At 49.6% G+C, this 20,189-nt stretch overlaps 1 protein-coding gene across 3 annotated transcripts in view; it reads left to right on the top strand.

Moving 5' to 3' along the window:
• LOC119978415 overlaps window positions 1-20,189 on the top strand; it is a 34,314-nt gene that overhangs the window by 2,871 nt on the left and 11,254 nt on the right. For 2 of the 3 annotated variants that reach the window (XM_038820047.1, XM_038820046.1), the window contains exons 2-3: window positions 4,972-6,212; window positions 16,139-16,849. In XM_038820047.1, the coding sequence (XP_038675975.1) occupies window positions 5,781-6,212; window positions 16,139-16,849 (1,143 nt within the window). In that variant the 5' untranslated portion in view covers window positions 4,972-5,780. The remainder of the gene's footprint in view (window positions 1-4,971; window positions 6,213-16,138; window positions 16,850-20,189) is intronic. The other variant, XM_038820048.1, reaches the window with a different exon arrangement.

Below are 20,189 nucleotides of genomic sequence, written 5' to 3'. Positions count from 1 at the left end.
CCCCCCCCCCTCCCCAGTCCCTGGCCCCCCCTGACCCCCACAGTCTCTGCCCCCCGGACCGCCAAAGTCCCTGCCCCTACTCTGCCCCCCCCCCCCCCCCCCCCCCCCAAGTCCCTGCCTCCACTCTGGGAGTCCCCCCCCCCTCAGTCCCTGCCCCAACTGAGCCCTCCATTCCCAGCTCCACCACACCATTCCCAATTCCCACCCCTCCATTCCCAGCTCCCACCCCTCCAATCCCTGCCCCGCTCCGGGACCTCGCCAATCGCCTGCCCCGCTCCGGGACCTCGCCCATGGCCTGCCCCCACTCTGGGACCTCACCCGTCGCCTGCCCCCACTCTGGGACCTCGCCCTTCGCCTGCCCCCGCTCTGGGACCTCGCCCTTCGCCTGCCCCCGCTCTGGGGCCTCGCCCGTCGCCTGCCCCCGCTCTGGGCCCTCGCCCGTCACCTACCCCCGCTCTGGGACCTCGCCCGTCGCCTGCCCCCACTCTGGGACCTCGCCCATCGCCTGCCCCCGCTCTGGGACCTTGCCCGTCGCCTGCCCCCGCTCTGGGCCCTCGCCCGTCGCCTGCCCCCGCTCTGGTCCCTCGCCCGTCGCCTGCCCCCGCTCTGGGCCCTCGCCCGTCGCCTGCCCCCGCTCTGGAACCTCGCCCGTCGCCTGCCCCCGCTCTGGGACCTCGCCCGTCGCCTGCCCCCGCTCTGGGACCTCGCCCGTCGCCTGCCCCCGCTCTGGGACCTCGCCCATCGCCTGCCCCCGCTCTGGGACCTCGCCCATCGCCTGCCCCCTCTCTGGGCCCTCCCCCAGTCCCTGCCCCCACTCTGGGCCGTCGCCTGCCCACACTCTGGGCCCTCGCCCGTCGCCTGCCCCCGCTCTGGGCCCTCGCCCGTCGCCTGCCCCCGCTCTGGGACCTTGTCCGCCGCCTGCCCCCGCTCTGGGACCTTGCCCGTCGCCTGCTCCTGCTCTGGGACCTTGCCCGTCGCCTGCCCCTGCTCTGGGGCCTCGCCCATTCCTTGACCCACTCTGGGCCCTCCCCCACTCCTTGCCCCACTCTGGGCCCTCCCCCAGTCCTTGCCCCACTCTGGGCCCTCCCCCAGTCCTTGCCCCACTCCGGGCCCTCCCCCAGTCCTTGCCCCACTCCGGGCCCTCCCCCAGTCTCTGCCCCCACTCCTGGCCCTCCCCCAGTCTCTGCCCCCACTCTGGGCCCTCCCCCAGTGACTGCCCCTGCTCTGGGCCTTCCCCCAGTCCCTGCCCGCACTCCGGGCCCTTCCCCAATCCCTGCCCCCGCCCCAGTCCCTGCCCCCCCCCGACCCCCACTGTCCCTGCCCCCCCGCCACCCCAAAGTCCCTGCCCCTACTCTGCCCCCTGTCCCCAAGTCCCTGCCCCCACTCTGGGAGGCCCCCCCCCCCCCCCCCCCCCCCCCCCGTCCCTGCCCTAACTGAGCCCTCCATTCCCAGCTCCCACCCCTCCATTCTGGGACATCGCCCATCGCCTGCCCCGCTCTGGGACCTCGCCCGTCGCCTGCCCCCGCTCTGGGACCTCGCCCGTCGCCTGCCCCCGCTCTGGGACCTCGCCCGTCGCCTGCCCCCGCTCTGGGACCTCGCCCGTCGCCTGCCCCCGCTCTGGGACCTCGCCCGTCGCCTGCCCCCGCTCTGGGACCTCGCCCGTCGCCTGCCCCCGCTCTGGGACCTCGCCCGTCGCCTGCCCCCGCTCTGGGACCTCGCCCGTCGCCTGCCCCCGCTCTGGGACCTCGCCCGTCGCCTGCCCCCGCTCTGGGACCTCGCCCGTCGCCTGCCCCCGCTCTGTGACTTCGCCCGTCGCCTGCCCCCGCTCTGGGACCTGTCATGTGAGAGTATCTTGAAGAAATGGGTGTTTATCAGTGATTTATGAGTGTCGGTGGAGCTTGGCTGTCTGCCAGCTTTGTACTTTCGTTTTAGGCTGTTTGCTGCAGGGTGTGTTTTTGTTTTTGGTTTCAGTGTTGGAACTGAAGCAAGACTGAGCAGGTGTACTGTGGATCTCTATGTCATGAAAAGACTATCTCTTGATCATTTGGTGAATTCAGAATTATAAATGTTCTCAGCAGGGAATGTAAACCAAATGTGCATCTGCTAAAAGGTTTTTTTTGTCTTCTGGAAGTTGGGAAGTTATTAAGGATTACTTAGTGTTGTATTCTTTGGGGGTTGTATTTGAATTGATGGTTGCTAAGCTATTTACTGTATGTCTTAAACTTGAATTCATAGAATAAACATTGTTTTCCTTTTAAAAAGTATTTTTCCATTTCTGCTGTACCACACATGTAGAGTGGGCCGTGTGCTTCCCAAACTACAATCTATTAAAAGTTGTGGATCAGGTAAACTCCATGATCCACTTTGGGGTTCTCTAAACCCTGGCCCATAACAAATTGGGGACTCGTCCGGGATAAAAGACGATTGGATTGGCTTAGTGAACTTAAAGACAGTGAGGGGTGAGCATATTGTGGTTGCTTTTCAGGTGTGGTATTCTAGTTTAAGTAGGGAGTGTGTTGTGGACAATGGCTCTTTCAGAAGCTCTTTCAGAAGTTTTTGGGGGTGGAGACGGTCGCACGCAGTACCTGACGGACAGAGACTAAAAGCAGACTGTTAGATTTGGCAAAAACATTGCAGTTAACATTACCTGACAAAATGTGAAAAGATGAGGTAATTATGGCGGTGGCTAAGCATTTAAAGTTGTCTGACATACAGTTTGACTCATTGGAAATGGCTCAAATTCAATTACAAATTAAACAAATGCAGCATGAGAAAGAATTATCATCGTCGATTATGGGAGTACCTTTAAGAAATGGGTGTTTAAGAAATGGATGTTTATCAATGATGTCAGAATGTGGGTGGAACGAGGCAATCTGTCAGCTTTTTACTTTCATTTTAGGCTGTTTGCTGCAGGATGTGTTTTTGGTTTCAGTTTCAGTGTTGGAGCTGAAGCCAGACAGAGCAGTTGTACTGTTGACCCCTCTGCCAGGAAAAGACTATCTCTTGATCATTTGGTGAATTCAGAATTCTAAATGTTCTCAGTAGTTAATGTAAACCTAATGTGCTTCTGTTAAAAGCTGTTTCTTTTGTCTTCTGGATGTTGTCCGAGAAGTCATTAAGGATTATTTAGTGTTGTATTCCTGCCCCCTCCCGGGCCCCCCCACTTCTCTGCCCCCTCCCGGGCTCCCCCACTTCTCTGCTCCCTCCCGGGCCCTCCCAATTCACTGCCCCCTCCCGGGCCCCCCCAATTCTCTGTCCCCTCCCGCCCCCTCCACTTATCTGCCCCTCTCCCTGGCTCCCCCAAACCCCATCTCCGCCCGGGGCTCCTTCCAGTTCCCTGCCCTCTCTCGGAGCCCTTCCATTCACCCCCCCCCCCCCCCCCCCCCCCGGAACCCCCGTTAATTGCCCACTGCTGACCCCTTTTCCCTAACCCCCCCACTCCCAAGCCCTCAATTCCCTACCCCCCCTGCTCTCCGCGACCTCCCGTGGCCCCCCCAAGTGCCTGCCGCCACCCGGGCCTCTCCAAATACCTCCCCACTCCTGGGCATCCCCACGTTGTCTGCCCCCAATCCGCTGCCCCGCCACCCGGACCCCCGAATTATCTTTGGTGAACTAAAGTATCTGCCCCCCGCCCCACCCCACCACCCCCCAATCTCCTGCCTCCTCACAGGGCCCCCCCCAATCACGTGCCCCCTCTGACCCTTGCAATTCCCTGCCCCCTCCCGGGACCTCACCCACAGTCTCTGCCCCCTCCCAGGCATCCCCTGCCCCCTCCCGGCCCCCAATCCCCTGCCTCCCTGCTGGGACACCCCAATCCATTGCCCCCTCCTGGTCCCTCCCCAATCCTTCCAATTGCCTGCCATCTCCGGAGCCCTTCCAGTACCCCCCCCCGGAGACCCCATTGCTTGCCCACTCCCGGCCCCCTGTTCCCTAACCACCCCGGAGCCCCCAATTCCCTGCACTCCGCAACCGCCCCGTGCCCCGGCCCCGGTGGGCCGCACGGGCCCCGGTGGGCCGCCCCGTGCCCCGGGCCCCGGGGGGCCGCCCCGTGCCCCGGGCCCCGGGGGGCCGCCCGGTGCCCCGTTCCCCGGGGGGCCGCCCGGTGCCCCGTTCCCCGGGGGGCCGCCCGGTGCCCCGTTCCCCGGGGGGCCGCCCGGTGCCCCGTTCCCCGGGGGGCCGCCCGGTGCCCCGTTCCCCGGGGGCCGCCCGGTGCCCCGTTCCCCGGGGGGCCGCCCGGTGCCCCGTTCCCCGGGGGGCCGCCCGGTGCCCCGTTCCCCGGGGGGCCGCCCGGTGCCCCGTTCCCCGGGGGGCCGCCCGGTGCCCCGTTCCCCGGGGGGCCGCCCGGTGCCCCGTTCCCCGGGGGGCCGCCCGGTGCCCCGTTCCCCGGGGGGCCGCCCGGTGCCCCGTTCCCCGGGGGGCCGCCCGGTGCCCCGTTCCCCGGGGGGCCGCCCGGTGCCCCGTTCCCCGGGGGGCCGCCCGGGGCCCCGTTCCCCGGGGGGCCGCCCGGGGCCCCGTTCCCCGGGGGGCCGCCCGGGGCCCCGTTCCCCGGGGGGCCGCCCGGTGCCCCGTTCCCCGGGGGGCCGCCCGGGGCCCCGTTCCCCGGGGGGCCGCCCGGGGCCCCGTTCCCCGGGGGGCCGCCCCCTGACCTAGACTCTGTTTTGTATAAACTAGCTGTGCTTTGAGACACAAACTTATGTAAGTTGTGTCTGTCATTTGAGAACCATTGTTATAATACTGCTGAGTTAGGTGACAACAAAGTTTATGTGGATGGGAGATGGTGGCAAGTTTTTGGATGGGTCTATTTGAGAGAAGTTTTTATGCTTGCTCCTACTCTAACCTGAATTGTTTGACCTTTGATTCATTGTAAATTCAACACATTCTCTCTTTCCCCCCCCCCCCCCCCCCCCCAACTTAATAAAGTTAATTTATTTGAGTTATTACCTGCAATTAATATCCTTTTTGTGTTTTCAGGACCTGGAGCCACTGTTCAGCACCTTGTGTTTAGAGACTGTCGTTCCTTGTGCTGCTTGACGCCAAGTTGCCTGAAGCCAGCCCTCCGGACTGTGTTGAGTAGAAGGTTTTTGGGAAGCACACACCAACTATCAGTTGCCATTGCAAGCCTCTTCCCAGCTGGCTGGATCTGTCAGAGTTATGAACCAAAACCAGCTTGGTCCTCAAGCCCAGACAGCGCATACTCCCAGGCCCTCTGCCAGCGGCCTTGCCAATGCTGCTGCACAAGTGCACTCTTCTGTTGGCTCTCCTGCAAGCGGTTCGGCTGCCAGTCCTTGCCCTACCACAGGCACGGTGATGGCACAGAGTGTGGCAAGTCCTGGGACCTACATCCAAATCCCCATCAACGCTGAGGTTCGCTGCATCTCCACTTTCTCTTTGCCTCTGGCAGTTCAGCAGAAAATCTTCGGAGGTTCCCGTAACATGCCCAAGGGCGGTGATTGCAGCAAACCCACCACTGCCATTTACATCTGCCCGGTGAACCCAGTTAAGGTGACTGAGGCCAAACGCCTCTTGCCTTTGATGCCCAAACCATCGTCATTGATCCGTGGGGCTAGAGGAGCAACTGATTCAGTTCAGGAAACACCCACCACCTCACCAGTGGCCAAAGTGCCGAGCAAGGGACCTTCTTCAGGCAGACAAGATGGCAAAATGAACAAGGCAGGAAAAGAAGCTGTTACTACCCCAACCCCTGTTTCTGTAAAATTTTGCAACAACCTGGCTTCTCAGGTCCTGAAGACGTTCGTGAAGCAGCAAGCAAAGGGGTTAACATGGATAGTTTGTTGAAGGCTTATTCCAGCAGCCCATTAGATAGCAAGGTTGGGGGGAGTTCATTCAAAGAAAATGCGCTGCTTCTGTTCAATGGACAACTATACTTCTTGGCCCAAAAAGGCATTGAAATTCCCACTGGTGCAGACAAAGGGAAGCTCTCTCGAAGGCAATCAGGATCACGTGAAGCAAAGGTGCTTCTTGCTGAGGAAAAACAGGTGGAACAGTGGATGGAGACCAGTCAACGTTCACTTCGCACTGCAAGCACAAAACATGATGTCAGTACACCTGAAATGAGCTGTGAACTTGACACAAAAGGACAGGAACATGCTGTAAAGCAAAATGACTGCTTAGATAACCCTCAGGTAATGGCTATGGGTGTCTGTGAGGCAAGTCTGCATCCAGCTGAGAATGGATTGGATCTGGCACAAGAGGTGAAAAGCTTTGAAAACAATTATCTAACATGCATATATGGGCCAGGGAAGCATACAGCTACTGATCATAGTTCTGAACTTTTGCTTATAGTGGGAGCGTATTATATTGGTGGTGTGCTTGTTCAGCAATCCCTAGTTTCTGTCTATTTAGCATTGTGTGTAATAAGAGCCTGGGCAAATAACCATTATCACTAGAGAATGATGCATGCCAATCAAAATGAAGTGGAGGGTGTTGACTTGGTGGCCCAAGGTATCTGAACTGCATTAAATGAGAATTGAGTGCTTTTATGACTTGGAACAGAACAGAATCCAAGTGCCATTCGGCCCATCGAATTGTGACGTGCACCCTACCTAGACCCACTCCACCGCCCTATCCTCCTAACACCACCTAACTTTAAAACCCGAAGGGTGAATTTAGCATGGCCAATCCATCTAACCAGTACATGTTTTACTGTGGGAGGAAACCGGAGCACCCGGAGGAAACCCACGGAGACACGGGAAGAACATGCAAACTCCACACAGACAGTCACCCAAGGCTAGAATTGAACCCGGTTCCCTAATGCTGTGGGGCGGCTGTGCTAACCACTGTGCCACCGTGCCGCCACTTGTAATAAGATTACTGCTTTCAGTGATACTTTGTTGATTGAACTAGCTTGGGTAGCTTCACTCCCATTTCAACTGTGAGGAAAATCATCACAATGGCGATACAATATTAAAAATGTTCCTTGCAGAATTGAGTGTTGCACATGAATGGACTTGGAGTGCCACCTGCTGGGAACTTTTGAAATAAATTTGAAATAATCTGCCTCTGACCTGTTAATGGGTTTGGAGATTGATCATAACACAGCAGTAGATTGGCTGACATGATGTTGGAATGGATAGATTCAAGTGATAGAACAAAGAACAATACAGCACAGGAACAGGCCCTTCGGCCCTCCAAGCCTGTACCGGTTATGATACCACCCTTGGCCAATACCCTTATAAATTCCTTGTGCCATATCCCTCGATACTGTTTGGTTGAGAAGAAGGTGAATTTTCAATCAGCTTTAAACGAAGGTTCTAATTGCAGCTGGAGCTAGTCAATTAGTTAATTAGATTAGGTCAGTTTTCAGAGGCTAGAGTCACCGTATAAATCTGAGCTAGCTACAGTACAGACTTTGTTTGCACTGAGTGCTGAATTTGGGTGTATTTGAGTGCTATAGTGAGTCTGGTGACTGAGGGAGTGCTGAATTTGGGTGCATTTGAGTGTTATAGTGTGAGTTTGGTGAGGAGGGAGTAAGGTGCTCCTTTCATTTCATTTCCTACATTTCCTCAGAGTGTGAAGGGAGCCGGGAGTTTACAGAGACTGCAGCTGACTGGGAGCAGAGTCAGAGGGTGGAGTTCCAGTTGGTCCACAGTGCAGCTATATTCTGCACGATAAGAGGGGATGGAGGCTAAGGCAGTTGCATGCTCCTGTAGGATGTGGGTGGTGAGGGATACCACCGGTGTCCCTACTGATTATACCTGCGGGAAGTGCACCCAACTCCAGCTCCACCGAGACTGTGTTAGGGAACTAGAGCTGGACCTGGATGAACTTCGGATCATCCGGGAGGCAGAGGGGGTGATAGAGAAGAGTTACAGGGAGGTAGCCACACCCAAGGTACAGGACACGAGTAGCTGGGTTGCAGTCAGGGGAAAGAAAACAAACGGGCAGACAGTGCAGGGATCACTCGTGGCCGTTCCCCTTCATAACAAGTATACCGTTTTGGATGCTGTTGGGGTGGGGATGACCTACTGGGGCAAGGCCCGAGCGGCTAGGTCTCTGGCACAGAGTCTGGCTCGGGCTCAGAAGGGAAGGGGGGAGAATATAAAAGCAATAATGAAATGAAAAGAAAATCGCTTATTGTCACGAGTAGGCTTCAATGAAGTTACTGTGAAAAGCCCCTAGTCGCCACATTCCGGCGCCTGTTCGGGGAGGCTGGTACGGGAATTGAACCGTGCTGCTGGCCTGCCCTGGTCTGCTTTAAAAGCCAGCGATTTAGCCCAGTATGAGACTCAATGGTTAGGAGAATAGATTGGAGATTCTGTGGTCGCGAGCGAGACTCCGGAAGGTATGTTGCCTCCCGGGTGCCAGGGCCAGGGATGTCTCGGATCATGTCTTCAAGATCCTTAAGTGGGGAGGGTGAGCAGTCAGAAGTCGTGGTGTACATTGGTACCAACGACGTAGGTAGGAAAAGGGGTGTGGATGTAATAAACGAGTTTAGGGAGTTAGGCTGGAAGTTAAAAGACAGGACAGACAGAGTTGTCATCTCTGGTTTGTTGCCGGTGCCACGTGATAGCGAGGCTAGGAATAGGGAGAGAGTGCAGTTGAACACATGGCTGCAGGAATGGTGGAGGAGGGAGGGCTTCAGATATTTGGATAATTGGAGCGCATTCTGGGGAAGGTGGGACCTGTACAAGCAGGACGGGTTGCATCCGAACCAGCGGGGCACCAATATCCTGGGAGGGAGGTTTTCTCGTAATCTTCGGGAGGGTTTAAACTAATTTGGCAGGGGAATGGGAACCGGATTTGTAGTCCAGCAACTAAGGAAGCTGGTATTCAGGACGCCAAAGCGTGTAGTGAGGCAGTGGGGAAGATAACACTGACAAAGGGGAGTACTTGCAGGCACGGAGATGGGGTGAAGTGTGTATACTTCAACGCAAGAAGCATCAGGAATGAGGTGGGTGAACTTAAGGCACGGATCGGTACTTGGGACTATGATGTGGTGGCCATCACGGAAACTTGGATAGAAGAGGGGCAGAAATGGTCGTTGGAGGTTCCTGGTTAGAGATGTTTCAATAAGATTAGGGAGGGTGGTAAAAGAGGTGGTGGGGGGGGGGGGGGGGGTGGCACTGTTAATTAGAGATAGCATAACAGCTGCAGAAAGGTAGTACCAGAGGATCTGCCTCCTGAGGTAATATGGGTCGAAGTCAGAAATAGGAAAGGAGCCGTCACCTTGTTGGGAGTTTTCTGTAGGCCCCCCAATAGCAGCAGAGATGTGGAGGAACAGATTGGGAAACAGATTTTGGAAAGCTGCAGAAGTCATGGTGTAGTAGTCATGGGTGTCTTCAACTTCCCAAACATTGAGTGGAAACTCTTTAGATCAAATAGTTTGGATGGTGTGGTGTTTGTGCAGTGTGTCCAGAAAGCTTTTCTAACACAGTATGTAGATTGTCCGACCAGAGGGGAGGCCATATTAGATTTGGTACTTGGTAATGAACCAGGGCAAGTGATAGATTTGTTAGTGGGGGAGCATTTTGGAGATAGTGACCACAATTCTGTGACTTTCACTTTAATAATGGAGAGGGGTAGGTGCGTACAACAGGGCAAGATTTACAATTGGGGGAAGGTTAAATACGATGCTGTCAGACAAGAACTGAAGCGCATAAGTTGGGAACATAGACTCTCAGGGAAGGACACAATTGAAATGTGGAACTTGTTCAAGGAACAGGTACTGCGTGTCTTTGATATGTATGTCCCTGTCAGGCAGGGAAGAGATGGTCGAGTGAGGGAACCATGGTTGACGAGAGGCTGAATGTCTTGTGAAGAGGAAGAAGGAGATTTATGTAAGGCTGAGGAAACAAGGTTCAGACAGGGTGCTGGAGGGATACAAGATAGCCAGGAGGGAACTGAAAAAAGGGATTAGGAGAGCTAAGAGGGTATGAACAATCTTTGGCGGGTAGAATCAAGGAAAACCCCAAGGCCTTTTACATATATATGAGAATGACTAGAGCGAGGGTGGGTCCAATCAATATCAGTAGCAGGAGATTGTGTATTGAATCTGAAGAGATAGGAGAGTTCTTGAACAAGTACTTTTCTTTAGTATTTACGAATGAGAGGGGCCATATTGATGGAGAGGACAGTGTGAAACAAACTGGTAAGCTCGAGGAGATACTTGTTAGGAAGGATAGACAAGTCCCCCGGGCCTGACGGGATATATCCAAGGGTTCTATGGGCAGCAAGAGATGAAATTGCAGAGCCGTTGGCAATTATCTTTTCGTCCTCACTGTCAACAGGGGTGGTGCCAGGGGGTTGGAGAGTGGCGAATGTCGAGCCCCTGTTCAAAAAAGGGAATAGGGGTAACCCTGGGAATTACAGGCCAGTTAGTCTTACTTCGGTGGTAGGCAAAGTAATGGAAAGAGTACTGAGGGATAGGATTTCTGAGCATCCGGAAAAACACTGCTTGATTAGGGATAGTCAGCACGGATTTGTAGGGGTAGGTCTAGCCTCGTAAGTCTTAGTGAAGTCTTTGAGGAGGTGACCAAGCACGTGGATGAAGGTAAAGCAGTGGATGTAGTGTACATGGATTTTAGTAAGGCATTTGACAAGGTTCCCCATGGTCGGCTTATGCAGAAAGTAAGGAGGCATGGGATAGTGGGAAATTTGGCCAGTTGGATAACAAACTGGCTAACTGATAGAAGACAGAGAGTGGTGATGGATGGCAAATATTCAGCCTGGAGCCCAGTTACCAGTGGCGTACCACAGGGATCAGTTCTGGGTCCTCTGCTATTTGTGATTTTCATTAACGACTTGGATGAGGGAGTTGAAGGGTGGGTCAGTAAATTTGTAGATGATACGAAGATTGGTGGAGTTGTGGACAGTGAGGAGGGCTGTTGTCGGCTGCAAAGAGACATAGATAGGATGCAGAGCTGGGCTGAGAAATGGCAGATGGAGTTTAACCCTGAAAAGTGTGAGGTTGTCCATTTTGGAAGGACAAATATGAATGTGGAATACAGAGTTAACGGTGGGGTTCTTAGCAATGTGGAGGAGCAGAGAGATCTTGGGGTCTATGTTCATCGATCTTTGAAAGTTGCCACTCAAGTGGATAGAGCTGTGAAGAAGGCCTATGGTGTGCTAGCGTTCATTAGCAGAGGGATTGAATTTAAGAGCCGTGAGGTGATGATACAGCTGTACAAAACCTTGGTCAGGCCACATTTGGAGTACTGTGTGCAGTTCTGGTCGCCTCATTTTAGGAAGGATGTGGAAGCTTTGAAAAAGGTGCAAAGGAGATTTACCAGGATGTTGCCTGGAATGGAGAGTAGATCTTAAGAGGAAAGGTTGAGTGCTAGGCCTTTTCTCATTAGAACGCAGAAGGATGAAGAGCAACTTGATAGAGGTTTATAAGATGATCAGGGGAATAGATAGAGTGGACAGCCCGAGATTTTTTCCCTGGGTGGAACAAACCATTACAAACGGACATAAATATTTAAGATGAATGGTGGAAGATATAGGTGGATATCAGAGGTAGGTTCTTTACCCAGAGAGTAGTGGGGGCATGGAATGCACTGCCTGTGGAAGTAGTTGAGTCGGAAACATTAGGGACCTTCAAGCGGCTATTGGATAGATACATGGATTACGGTAGAATGATGGGGTGTAGAATAATTTGTTCTTAATCTAGGACAAAAGTTCGGCACATCGTGGGCCGAAGGGCCTGTTCTGTGCTGTATTTTTCTATGTTCTATACCCATCCGATCCATGTATTTGTCAAGATGCCTTTTGAACGCCATTAATGTATCTGCTTCCACAACCTCCCCTGGCCACTCTCTGTATAAAAAAAACCTGCCTCGCACATCACCTCTAAACATTTCCCCCTGGTGACTGACCGCTCCACGCTGAGAAAGAGTGCCTGCCCATCCACTCTATCTTGTGGACCTCTATTAAGTCACCCCTCGACCTCCGTTCTTCTAATGAAAACAGTCTGAGTCTATTCAGCCTCTCTGCATTGCTAACGCCCTGATGATGAGGCTGATCTTGACTTTGTTTTCCTTGCAGTACATTTTAGTGATCTGTGTCCATAGATTCGTATATCTCTTTAGACCTCAACTGTGTCTAGCTTTCTATTGTTTTTTAAAAAAGAGGACATTCAATTTATATTATTTCTGGCCCGAAATGGATGATTTCAAATTCACCTGTAATATAATTTATCTGCCCACTCTTTATTAATGTATTTTTAATGTTTTGCCACCAATTTGTCCGTGATAAAATTTGAGCACAAATCCATCATGTCTACTTTGTCTTCTGCTGCCGAAGCAATATTCACGCAATTGAGCAACACTGTGTAGGAATTTCAGTGCTGGCATGATGCCTGATACATAGGCAGTTCGGCCCAATGATTGGCTGATCGAATCAAACAACATGTTCCCTTGGTTGCTCATTATAGGCCGCATGTAGACCGTACTCAACCAACCCGTGCTTGCAAAATTCAAAACAAAGCACCTACTGATGTGACTCCGTGTGCCAGTAACTATAACGACCAGTTTAAGATAATCAATCAGTCTCGTAACGTTGCTCATCTCCCCTTGATAGAAACAACATGCATTTATATGGGCAGCACAGTGGTTAGCACAGTTGCTTCACAGCTCCAGCACCCCAGATTTGATTCACGGCTTGTGTTACTGTCTGTGCGGAGTCTGCATGTTCTCCCTATGTTTGCATGGGTTTCCTCTGGGTATTCCCGTTTTCTTCCACAGTCCAAAGATGTGCAGGTTAGGTGCATTGGCTACAATAAATTGCCCTTAGTGTCCGAAAAAGGTTAGGTTGGGTTACGGTGATAGAGTGGAGGCTTGGGCTTAACCAGGGTCCTCTTTCCAAGGATCGGTGCAGACTTGATGGGCTTAATGGCCATGGAATTCTGCACTGTAAATTCTATGATATGCGGAGGCAAACAAAAAAATGTTTGAGCCTTGCCCCTATTTTGAATTACCTGGGAGTTTGTGGAGCCTAAGCCCTATTTTGAATTACCCGGGAGTTTGTGGAGCCTAAAGTTCACTGTTGACCTCTCCCCTTCTCCATGGCAACCTCTTGATGAATCAGAGCTGACTTGCCACCAATCAGCATCCTTTTGTCCTTCAGTATAAATTGTGATTGTTTGAAATTTGTCATTCTTGTGTTTGTCCTGATGCGTTTAAGATGGAAAGCTTCAACAACATGTCTTTTCTCCAATGTCATTTTTAAAACCATTCTTGCTTTGTTGATTTTAGTACGTTTCAATTTTTGATGCACTTAGTTTCCCTGAAATAACATGTATTATCCTCTTCTATGAAAATTGACAAAGTAATTATTTAACAAGTTGACACCGTTTCCTGAGTTTAATTCGCAATATTAACTCCATCTGTTTTGAAGGGCTCATAATAACCTTGACTATCCCCTTGAGTTCAGTATAATCGTAAAATACCCCTGTTAATCTTGATTATCCCGTTCCTTCTGTCAGTTTTGATCTTACTTTGCTGCTGGTTATGTACATCTTCCAATGCCCTGGATCTATATTCTTTCTACTCCTGTATACTCTTTTGTCTCACTCATTTTATTTTATTTGATACGTAGAGTTCTTGTTCCTTATGTACTGTTTTTTTATGTACTGAATTTGTTTTTGAATAATTCTCTCTGTTGTTTTCCTCAATTACTAGTTTTGACCAGTTTGCTCTCAACCACATCTGACTCGACCTGCTAAATGTTAGCCATAACAAAATCTTAGTAACACAATAACTTTCTCCTTTTCTGACCAAAGATTGAATTTGATCATATTGTGATCACATAACTAGCTGATTGGAAAAACTAGCTCCAGCTCATTGTCCATTACTAAATCTAGTACTATTTTTTGATTGTGAATGACCTTTCTTGGATATATTTCCAAGCTTGCCCATTATTAACAATTCCTTTCAGTTTTTTATGAGATTAATTAAACTTTGTTCCTGCCACCAACTCCCAGACCACAGCACTCTTCTAGCACACAATGCTATGATGCTATGGACATTGCTCCTTTGTATTTTGCTCCTAGAGGTTTCTATTTCTCTGGTTCCCATCCTTTGAATTTCTATCCACTCATTTAATAATACACAAAATCAGAAACCCCAGCTTTTCTTTCTCCATTCTGTATCATCACCATTGTGGAATGAAGCTTTGTGACACTGCTCCAGGTGTCTAAGAATTGCACAGCTGTGGGACTCCTCATATAATGTCAATGCATGTACCTTCACCCTCCCTAAGGCCTCCAATCCAACAAACCCATCCAGTCATTGTGAGGCTTCATTGGATTCCTGTGGTCTGGAGAATAAATGTCTTAACTATTTCTCCTATTCTTGATAAATAAGGGGGATGAAAGGTTATCGAGGGTGGGCAGGAGTTTATGATCAGATCAGCCATGATATTGAATGGTGGAGCATACTCAAGGGGGTCTGAAGCTTCCTGAGACAGCTCTGCATTGGCTGCCCTCATGGGGGAGCCCATTGAAAGCGCTAGCCTGTACTCTCCCTTTCCTCCGCGCCATCCCTTCCCTCCACGCCCACCCTCCCCGGCAGCACTCAGCCTTTTCCAATGAGCATTTCAACCTACCTGCCTATTAATTGGCCGGCCAGTGAGAAGTCACGTTCTGGGGCCAGAAGCACATTATGCGCCTGCTTCCAGGCCCACCCAGGCTGCAGGCTCAATGAGCAACAAATTCAGGCTTTGGTCTAAGCAGCATTCTGCATTTTATAGTGGTGCTTTCCAATTGAAAAATAGTTGATCTCGTTACACAAAGGACTTAAGAAATTGTCTTCACATCAGTATTAATCCTTACCTTGCCAGTGGAATAAAATTCCTTTCGCTTTGAATGTTTCTGATATTTAAGATTCTTTCCACTCTTTTCCAATCTCTGCATGTAAAAAGATCTCTCAATTAGATTAGATTTTTCCACCAACTGTGTGTGTGCAATCTAGCACAGTTGGGAAGTTACAGCTTCTATTCAGCATATTACTGATTCCAGTGCAAACCTGATGATTTATTGGATTGTCAGTAGGTGTTCTTTCAAACCCTAAACAAAATGGCAGGTGAGGTTGTTGCTGATCGGGATTCCTGAGTGAAAACATTTTGAAAAATTGAGAGATTGGCTGAGATTTTTAAAATAAATTTAGAGTACCCAATTCATTTTTTCCAATTAAGGGGCAATTTAACATGGCCAATCCACCTACCTGCACATCTTCGGGTTGTAGGGGAGAAACCCATGCAAACATGGGGAGAATGTGGAAACTCCACACGGACAGTGACCCAGAGCCAAGATCGAACCTGGGACCTCGGCGCCATGAGGCTGCAGGACTAACCCACTGCACCACCGTGCTGCCCCCAAGATTGGCTGAGATGAGGTCATCCCGTAACTGATCTAAGGCAGGCTATGATTTCCAGGGCCTTGATTGCTTTGCCATGTGGAACTGGAGGAATTTCCCTCCAGTTTCTCTGGAATTGTTTTCAGGGTTTAATGTTTTTTTTGTCTACCCAGGAAGCCCAATTCCTACAGCTTTAGAGAGTGTTTGAAATGTTGGAAATCTTGCTCCTGTGCACAAACCTTACTTCTTGCAGCCTTCCCTTTATAATAAACATCTTTCATGGGAAACCCTACCTAAATATTTAAAACATATTCACCATCACACACACATCCAGTTGAATCAGCCAACCCTGTAATTGGAATTTTTAATGTTCAGAATCCAGTTCTAAATAAGTTTAAAAATCCAATTTTCACAGATATAATTTAGAGTCATAGGATTATTTATGGTGCAGAAGAAGGACATTTGACCCATCGTGTCTGTGTGTGCTCTCTAAATAAGCACCTCAGCTAGCACCATTACCCAGCCTTCTCATAGAATCATAGAATTTACAGTGCAAAAGGAGGCCATTTGGCCCATCGAATCTGCACCGGCCCTTGGAAAGAGCATCCCACTTAAGCCCTACACCTCCACCCTATCCCCATTTATCCCAGTAACCCCACCTACTCTTTTTTTTAACACTAAGGGCAGTTTAGCATGGCCAATCCACTTCAATCTCAGTGAGTACCCAATTGAGTAGCCAGTTCTATTTTTTCCAATTAAGGGGCAATATAATGTGGTGTTTTCTAGTGCAATTCCTTTACTGAAATTCTTGTGTCTCATTTTCACAGGTTGTGAAACAGTTACCAAATTCTCTTTTGGGCAGCTCTGCAAGAGGCCTACTGTTTTCTAAGGATAAAGACTTATTGTTAAAGGCAGGAATCCACGCTGATGTCCGAGTTAGCCTCGATAGAATCTCCTTGACTGACCTTGCTAATACTTCAGGATGTCAGTCAGAAAGTCCCATGAAATATATTCCGAAACTCTCTAAGGAGCCTGACCCACCCGATTTGGAAAAATGTGAGGAGCACTCATGGGTGCCTGGACTGCCAGAACTGGAGGAATGCCCAGAACTTATTAGGGAGCATGACCCAACAGAATTCCGAGAGTGTCCAGAGCTTTTCAAAGAGGCTGGACCAGCTGATTCAGGAGAAGGAGCAGGTGCTTTGAAGGTTCCTGATCCAGTAGCATCCCAAGAATGTCCAGAGCTGGCCAAAGAGCTTGGTCCACTTGAAGAATGTGCAGCTATGTCTAGAATGTTTAGCCCAGCAGAATTGAAGACATGCCCAGCTATCTCGAAGGAGCCCAGCCCACTAGAGTTGGAAGAATGTCACGATTATTCCACAAACCATGTCGCAATAACATTGGACGAAGGCGTTGATGACTCCAGAGTACCTAACACACCAGAATTTGGAGAATGTTCAGAAGCTCCTGTGAATCCAAGTACAGCAGATTTGATGGACTGTCTTTCTGAGTCTGAATTCAGAAGGAAGAGAAAAGAGGTATTTAATTTTTCAGAGAACATGGTAATCTGTTTAATGCCTAGCGGTTCAGGAAAAACTGAGATTGATAAAACTGAAGTTGGAAAAGAGAAGACAATAAAACCTGTTTCATGTAAAATAATTGTACCCGCTCTTGGTTTGAAAGTGGTTCTGTTATTTCAACCCTAATGAATGGGGGAATTCTCAAAAGGGAAAGGAGAGGAGCTGATAGTATTCTGTGTGAATAGATTGTTAATCAGTTTGTTATCAGAATTGGCCAAACAATTATAGGCCAGTTAGTCTTACATCACTGCTGGGCAAATTAGTAGAATCAATCCTGAGAGCTAGGATTAACTGTCGCATAGAAAGGCATGGACTAGTCAGGGATAGTTAAGGTTAAGGGGGGGTTGTTGGGTTACGGGTATAGGGTGGATACGTGGGTTTGAGTAGGGTGATCATGGCTCGGCACAACATTGAGGGCCGAAGGGCCTGTTCTGTGCTGTACTGTTCTATGTTCTATTTGTTAAAGGAAGTCTTGCCTCAAATCTGATTGAATTCTTTGGTGAAGTGACAAGAAATGTTGATGAAGGTAGTGCAGTGGATATTGTGTACAAGGATTTAGCAAGGCATTTGACAAGGCCCCACATGGCAGATTGATCAAAAAAGTAAAATCCCATTGCTTCTCGCCCTTATTTTCTATGTCTATGAGTGTGGGATCAGGTATAATGCCTGGATTTGGTATGTCTCTCTTGTGGGGACCATGAATTGGATTCAATTTGAATTGATTTTTGGAGCAGGGAAGGTGCGGAATTAGGGGTTTGCCTATGTCCACACTCCAAGCTCTATCTTTGTAACTCTGATAAAGTAAAGAAAAAGAGTAAGAGCCCATGGGATACAGGACAATGTCAAACTAGATAAAAAGTTGGCTTAGTACCAGGAAACAAACGGTAATGGTCGATGGCTGCTCTTTGCAAATGGATAATTGTTTCAAGTGATGTTCCACAGGGCTCGGTGTTGAGACCCTTACTGTTTGTGTTGTTTATGAACAATTTGGAGGTGAATGTGAGGGACCACGATTGGGAAATTTGCAGATGACAAGGATTGGCCGAGTGGTGGACAGTGTAAAGGATGGCTATAATCTGAAAAATGATATAGCTGGGTTGGTGGAGTGGGCGATAAAATGGTAGATGGCATTTAACACAGAGAAGTGTGATGTGCATTTAGGGAGGTCAAACAGTTATAGTGAGTACACAATAATTGGAAATATACTAAGAGCGTTAGATGAAGTGAGAGATTTTGGCGTATAAGCACACAGGTCCCTAAAGGCAGCAGTTCAAGCAGACAAGGTTGTAAAGAAAGTAAATGGAATGCTCTCTGTCATTGAGAGAGGTATTGAATATAAAAGTAAAGATATGATGCTGGAAGTGTATAAAACACTGGTAAGGCGACATCTGGAGTACTGTGTGCAGTTCTGGTTACCACGTTACAGGAAGGATGGAATTGCTCTGGAGAGAGTGCAGAGGAGGTTTACAAGAATGTTGCCAGGGCTAGAAAGATGTAGCTATGAGGAGAGATTGGATAGGGTGGGGTTATTTTCCTTGGAACAAAGAAGGTTGAGGGGTGACTTAAAATTGAGGTGAACAAAATTATGAGGGGAAGGAGATAGAGCGGACAGGATAAAATTGTTTCCCTTGGAGAATTCTAGAACGCTTTTAAAACATACCTGGATCTGTACCTTCAGAACTATAAGCTATAGGGCTATGGACTGGATGTGTTAAGGTGGGATTAAAAAGAGCACCTGGGTGTTCTCGGGCTGACATAAACAAGATGGGCTGAATGGCCTCCTGTGGTGTGACTTTTCTATGGTTCTATGGCGTGCTTCTTGTGACACTTGTTTGATTCCAGTCTGGATGTGAAAGGGGAGCGGAAAATGATATTCAGAAGGTCAGTGCTGTGTGTCTGTAATGAGGGAATATTCCAGCTGCACATCCAACAGGAAAGAGTGCTGGACCATGTATTTTTAGGGTACTACTGACTGGCTCCTGAGAGGCTCAATTTTTTTATACAGTAACAATTTTAATTCCAAATCCTCTATGATGATTAAAGCACGAGGTCAGTCTCCCTGGGAGAGAGATGGAGTTAAGTATGATTACTATGTAAGAGACCATTCTTGGACCAATACTGGACATGCCTGTGGCAAACTTAAATTATTATTTTTTTTGTACTGGTGCTTTTGTAGGTTGAGAACGTCATCCAGTTCAATCTTGACAACATGTTTTGAAGCTAATTTTGGAGTCTGAATAAACAAGCAGAACATTCCTTTCTCAAATTCCTAGTTGTAGGTATGGGTGGTTAAGCAACCTATTCCCACCTGATGACCCAGTGCTTCCCTGTGAGACTGGAAATCCACAAGCATATTGGTGAAATAGTGATAGCAAGTAAATTCTGCATAGGTTGGATTACCTCAGCAAGAGTTCTGTGTTATGGTGGTCAACTGCATTGTCAACAGGGCAAATCTGTGCTCCATTCTGATGTCTCTCAAAGGAATTGCCTAAGGTCATCACCATTATAGCATTCAACAATAAATAGTGGCCTCCTTTCAGATAAAGAAATGTATATAACAGTATACATAGAACATAGAACAGTACAGCACAGAACAGGCCCTTCGGCCCTCAATGTTGTGCCGAGCAATGATCACCCTACTCAAACCCACGTATCCAACCTATACCCGTGACCCAACAACCCCCCCCCCCCTTAACCTTACTTTAATTAGGACACTACGGGCAATTTAGCATGGCCAATCCACCTAACCCGCACATCTTTGGACTGTGGGAGGAAACCGGAGCACCCGGAGGAAACCCACGCACACAGGGGGAGGACGTGCAGACAGTGACACAGCCGGGAATCGAACCTGGGACCCTGGAGCTGTGAAGCATTTATGCTAACCACCATGCTACCCTGCTGCCCAGTATAAAAGCAAAATACTGCAGATGTTGGAAATCTGGAACAAAAACAGAAAATGCCGCAGAAGCTCAGCTAGTCCGGCAGCGTCTGTGATGAGAGAAAGAGTTAATGTTTTGAGTCCAGTATGACTGCCCTTCTGAAGAAGAGTCTTGTTGGACTAGACGTTAACTCTGTTTAGAGGCTACTTGGTCTGAGTTTCCAGCATTTCCTGTTTTTCATATAGCAATGTATGTCCGTCCGTCAATAGGCTACCTGTGTTACTCTTCCTCTTTAATCCTCTCCCTTCTCCAATATCTGTTCTTCCTCCGCAATTAGCTTGTTTTCTTTTATCAAGTTTAGGTTTACTCTTAATCTTGCTTTTGTGCTTTTGGATGGGCTTCTCCTGTGCTCAGTTGGT

This window comes from Scyliorhinus canicula, chromosome 15, assembly GCF_902713615.1.
Source record: "Scyliorhinus canicula chromosome 15, sScyCan1.1, whole genome shotgun sequence".
In the NCBI taxonomy this organism is placed as follows: Eukaryota; Metazoa; Chordata; class Chondrichthyes; order Carcharhiniformes; family Scyliorhinidae; genus Scyliorhinus; species Scyliorhinus canicula.
Note: the sequence above shows the minus strand (reverse complement) of the source record. Positions and strands in the feature narration are given on the sequence as shown.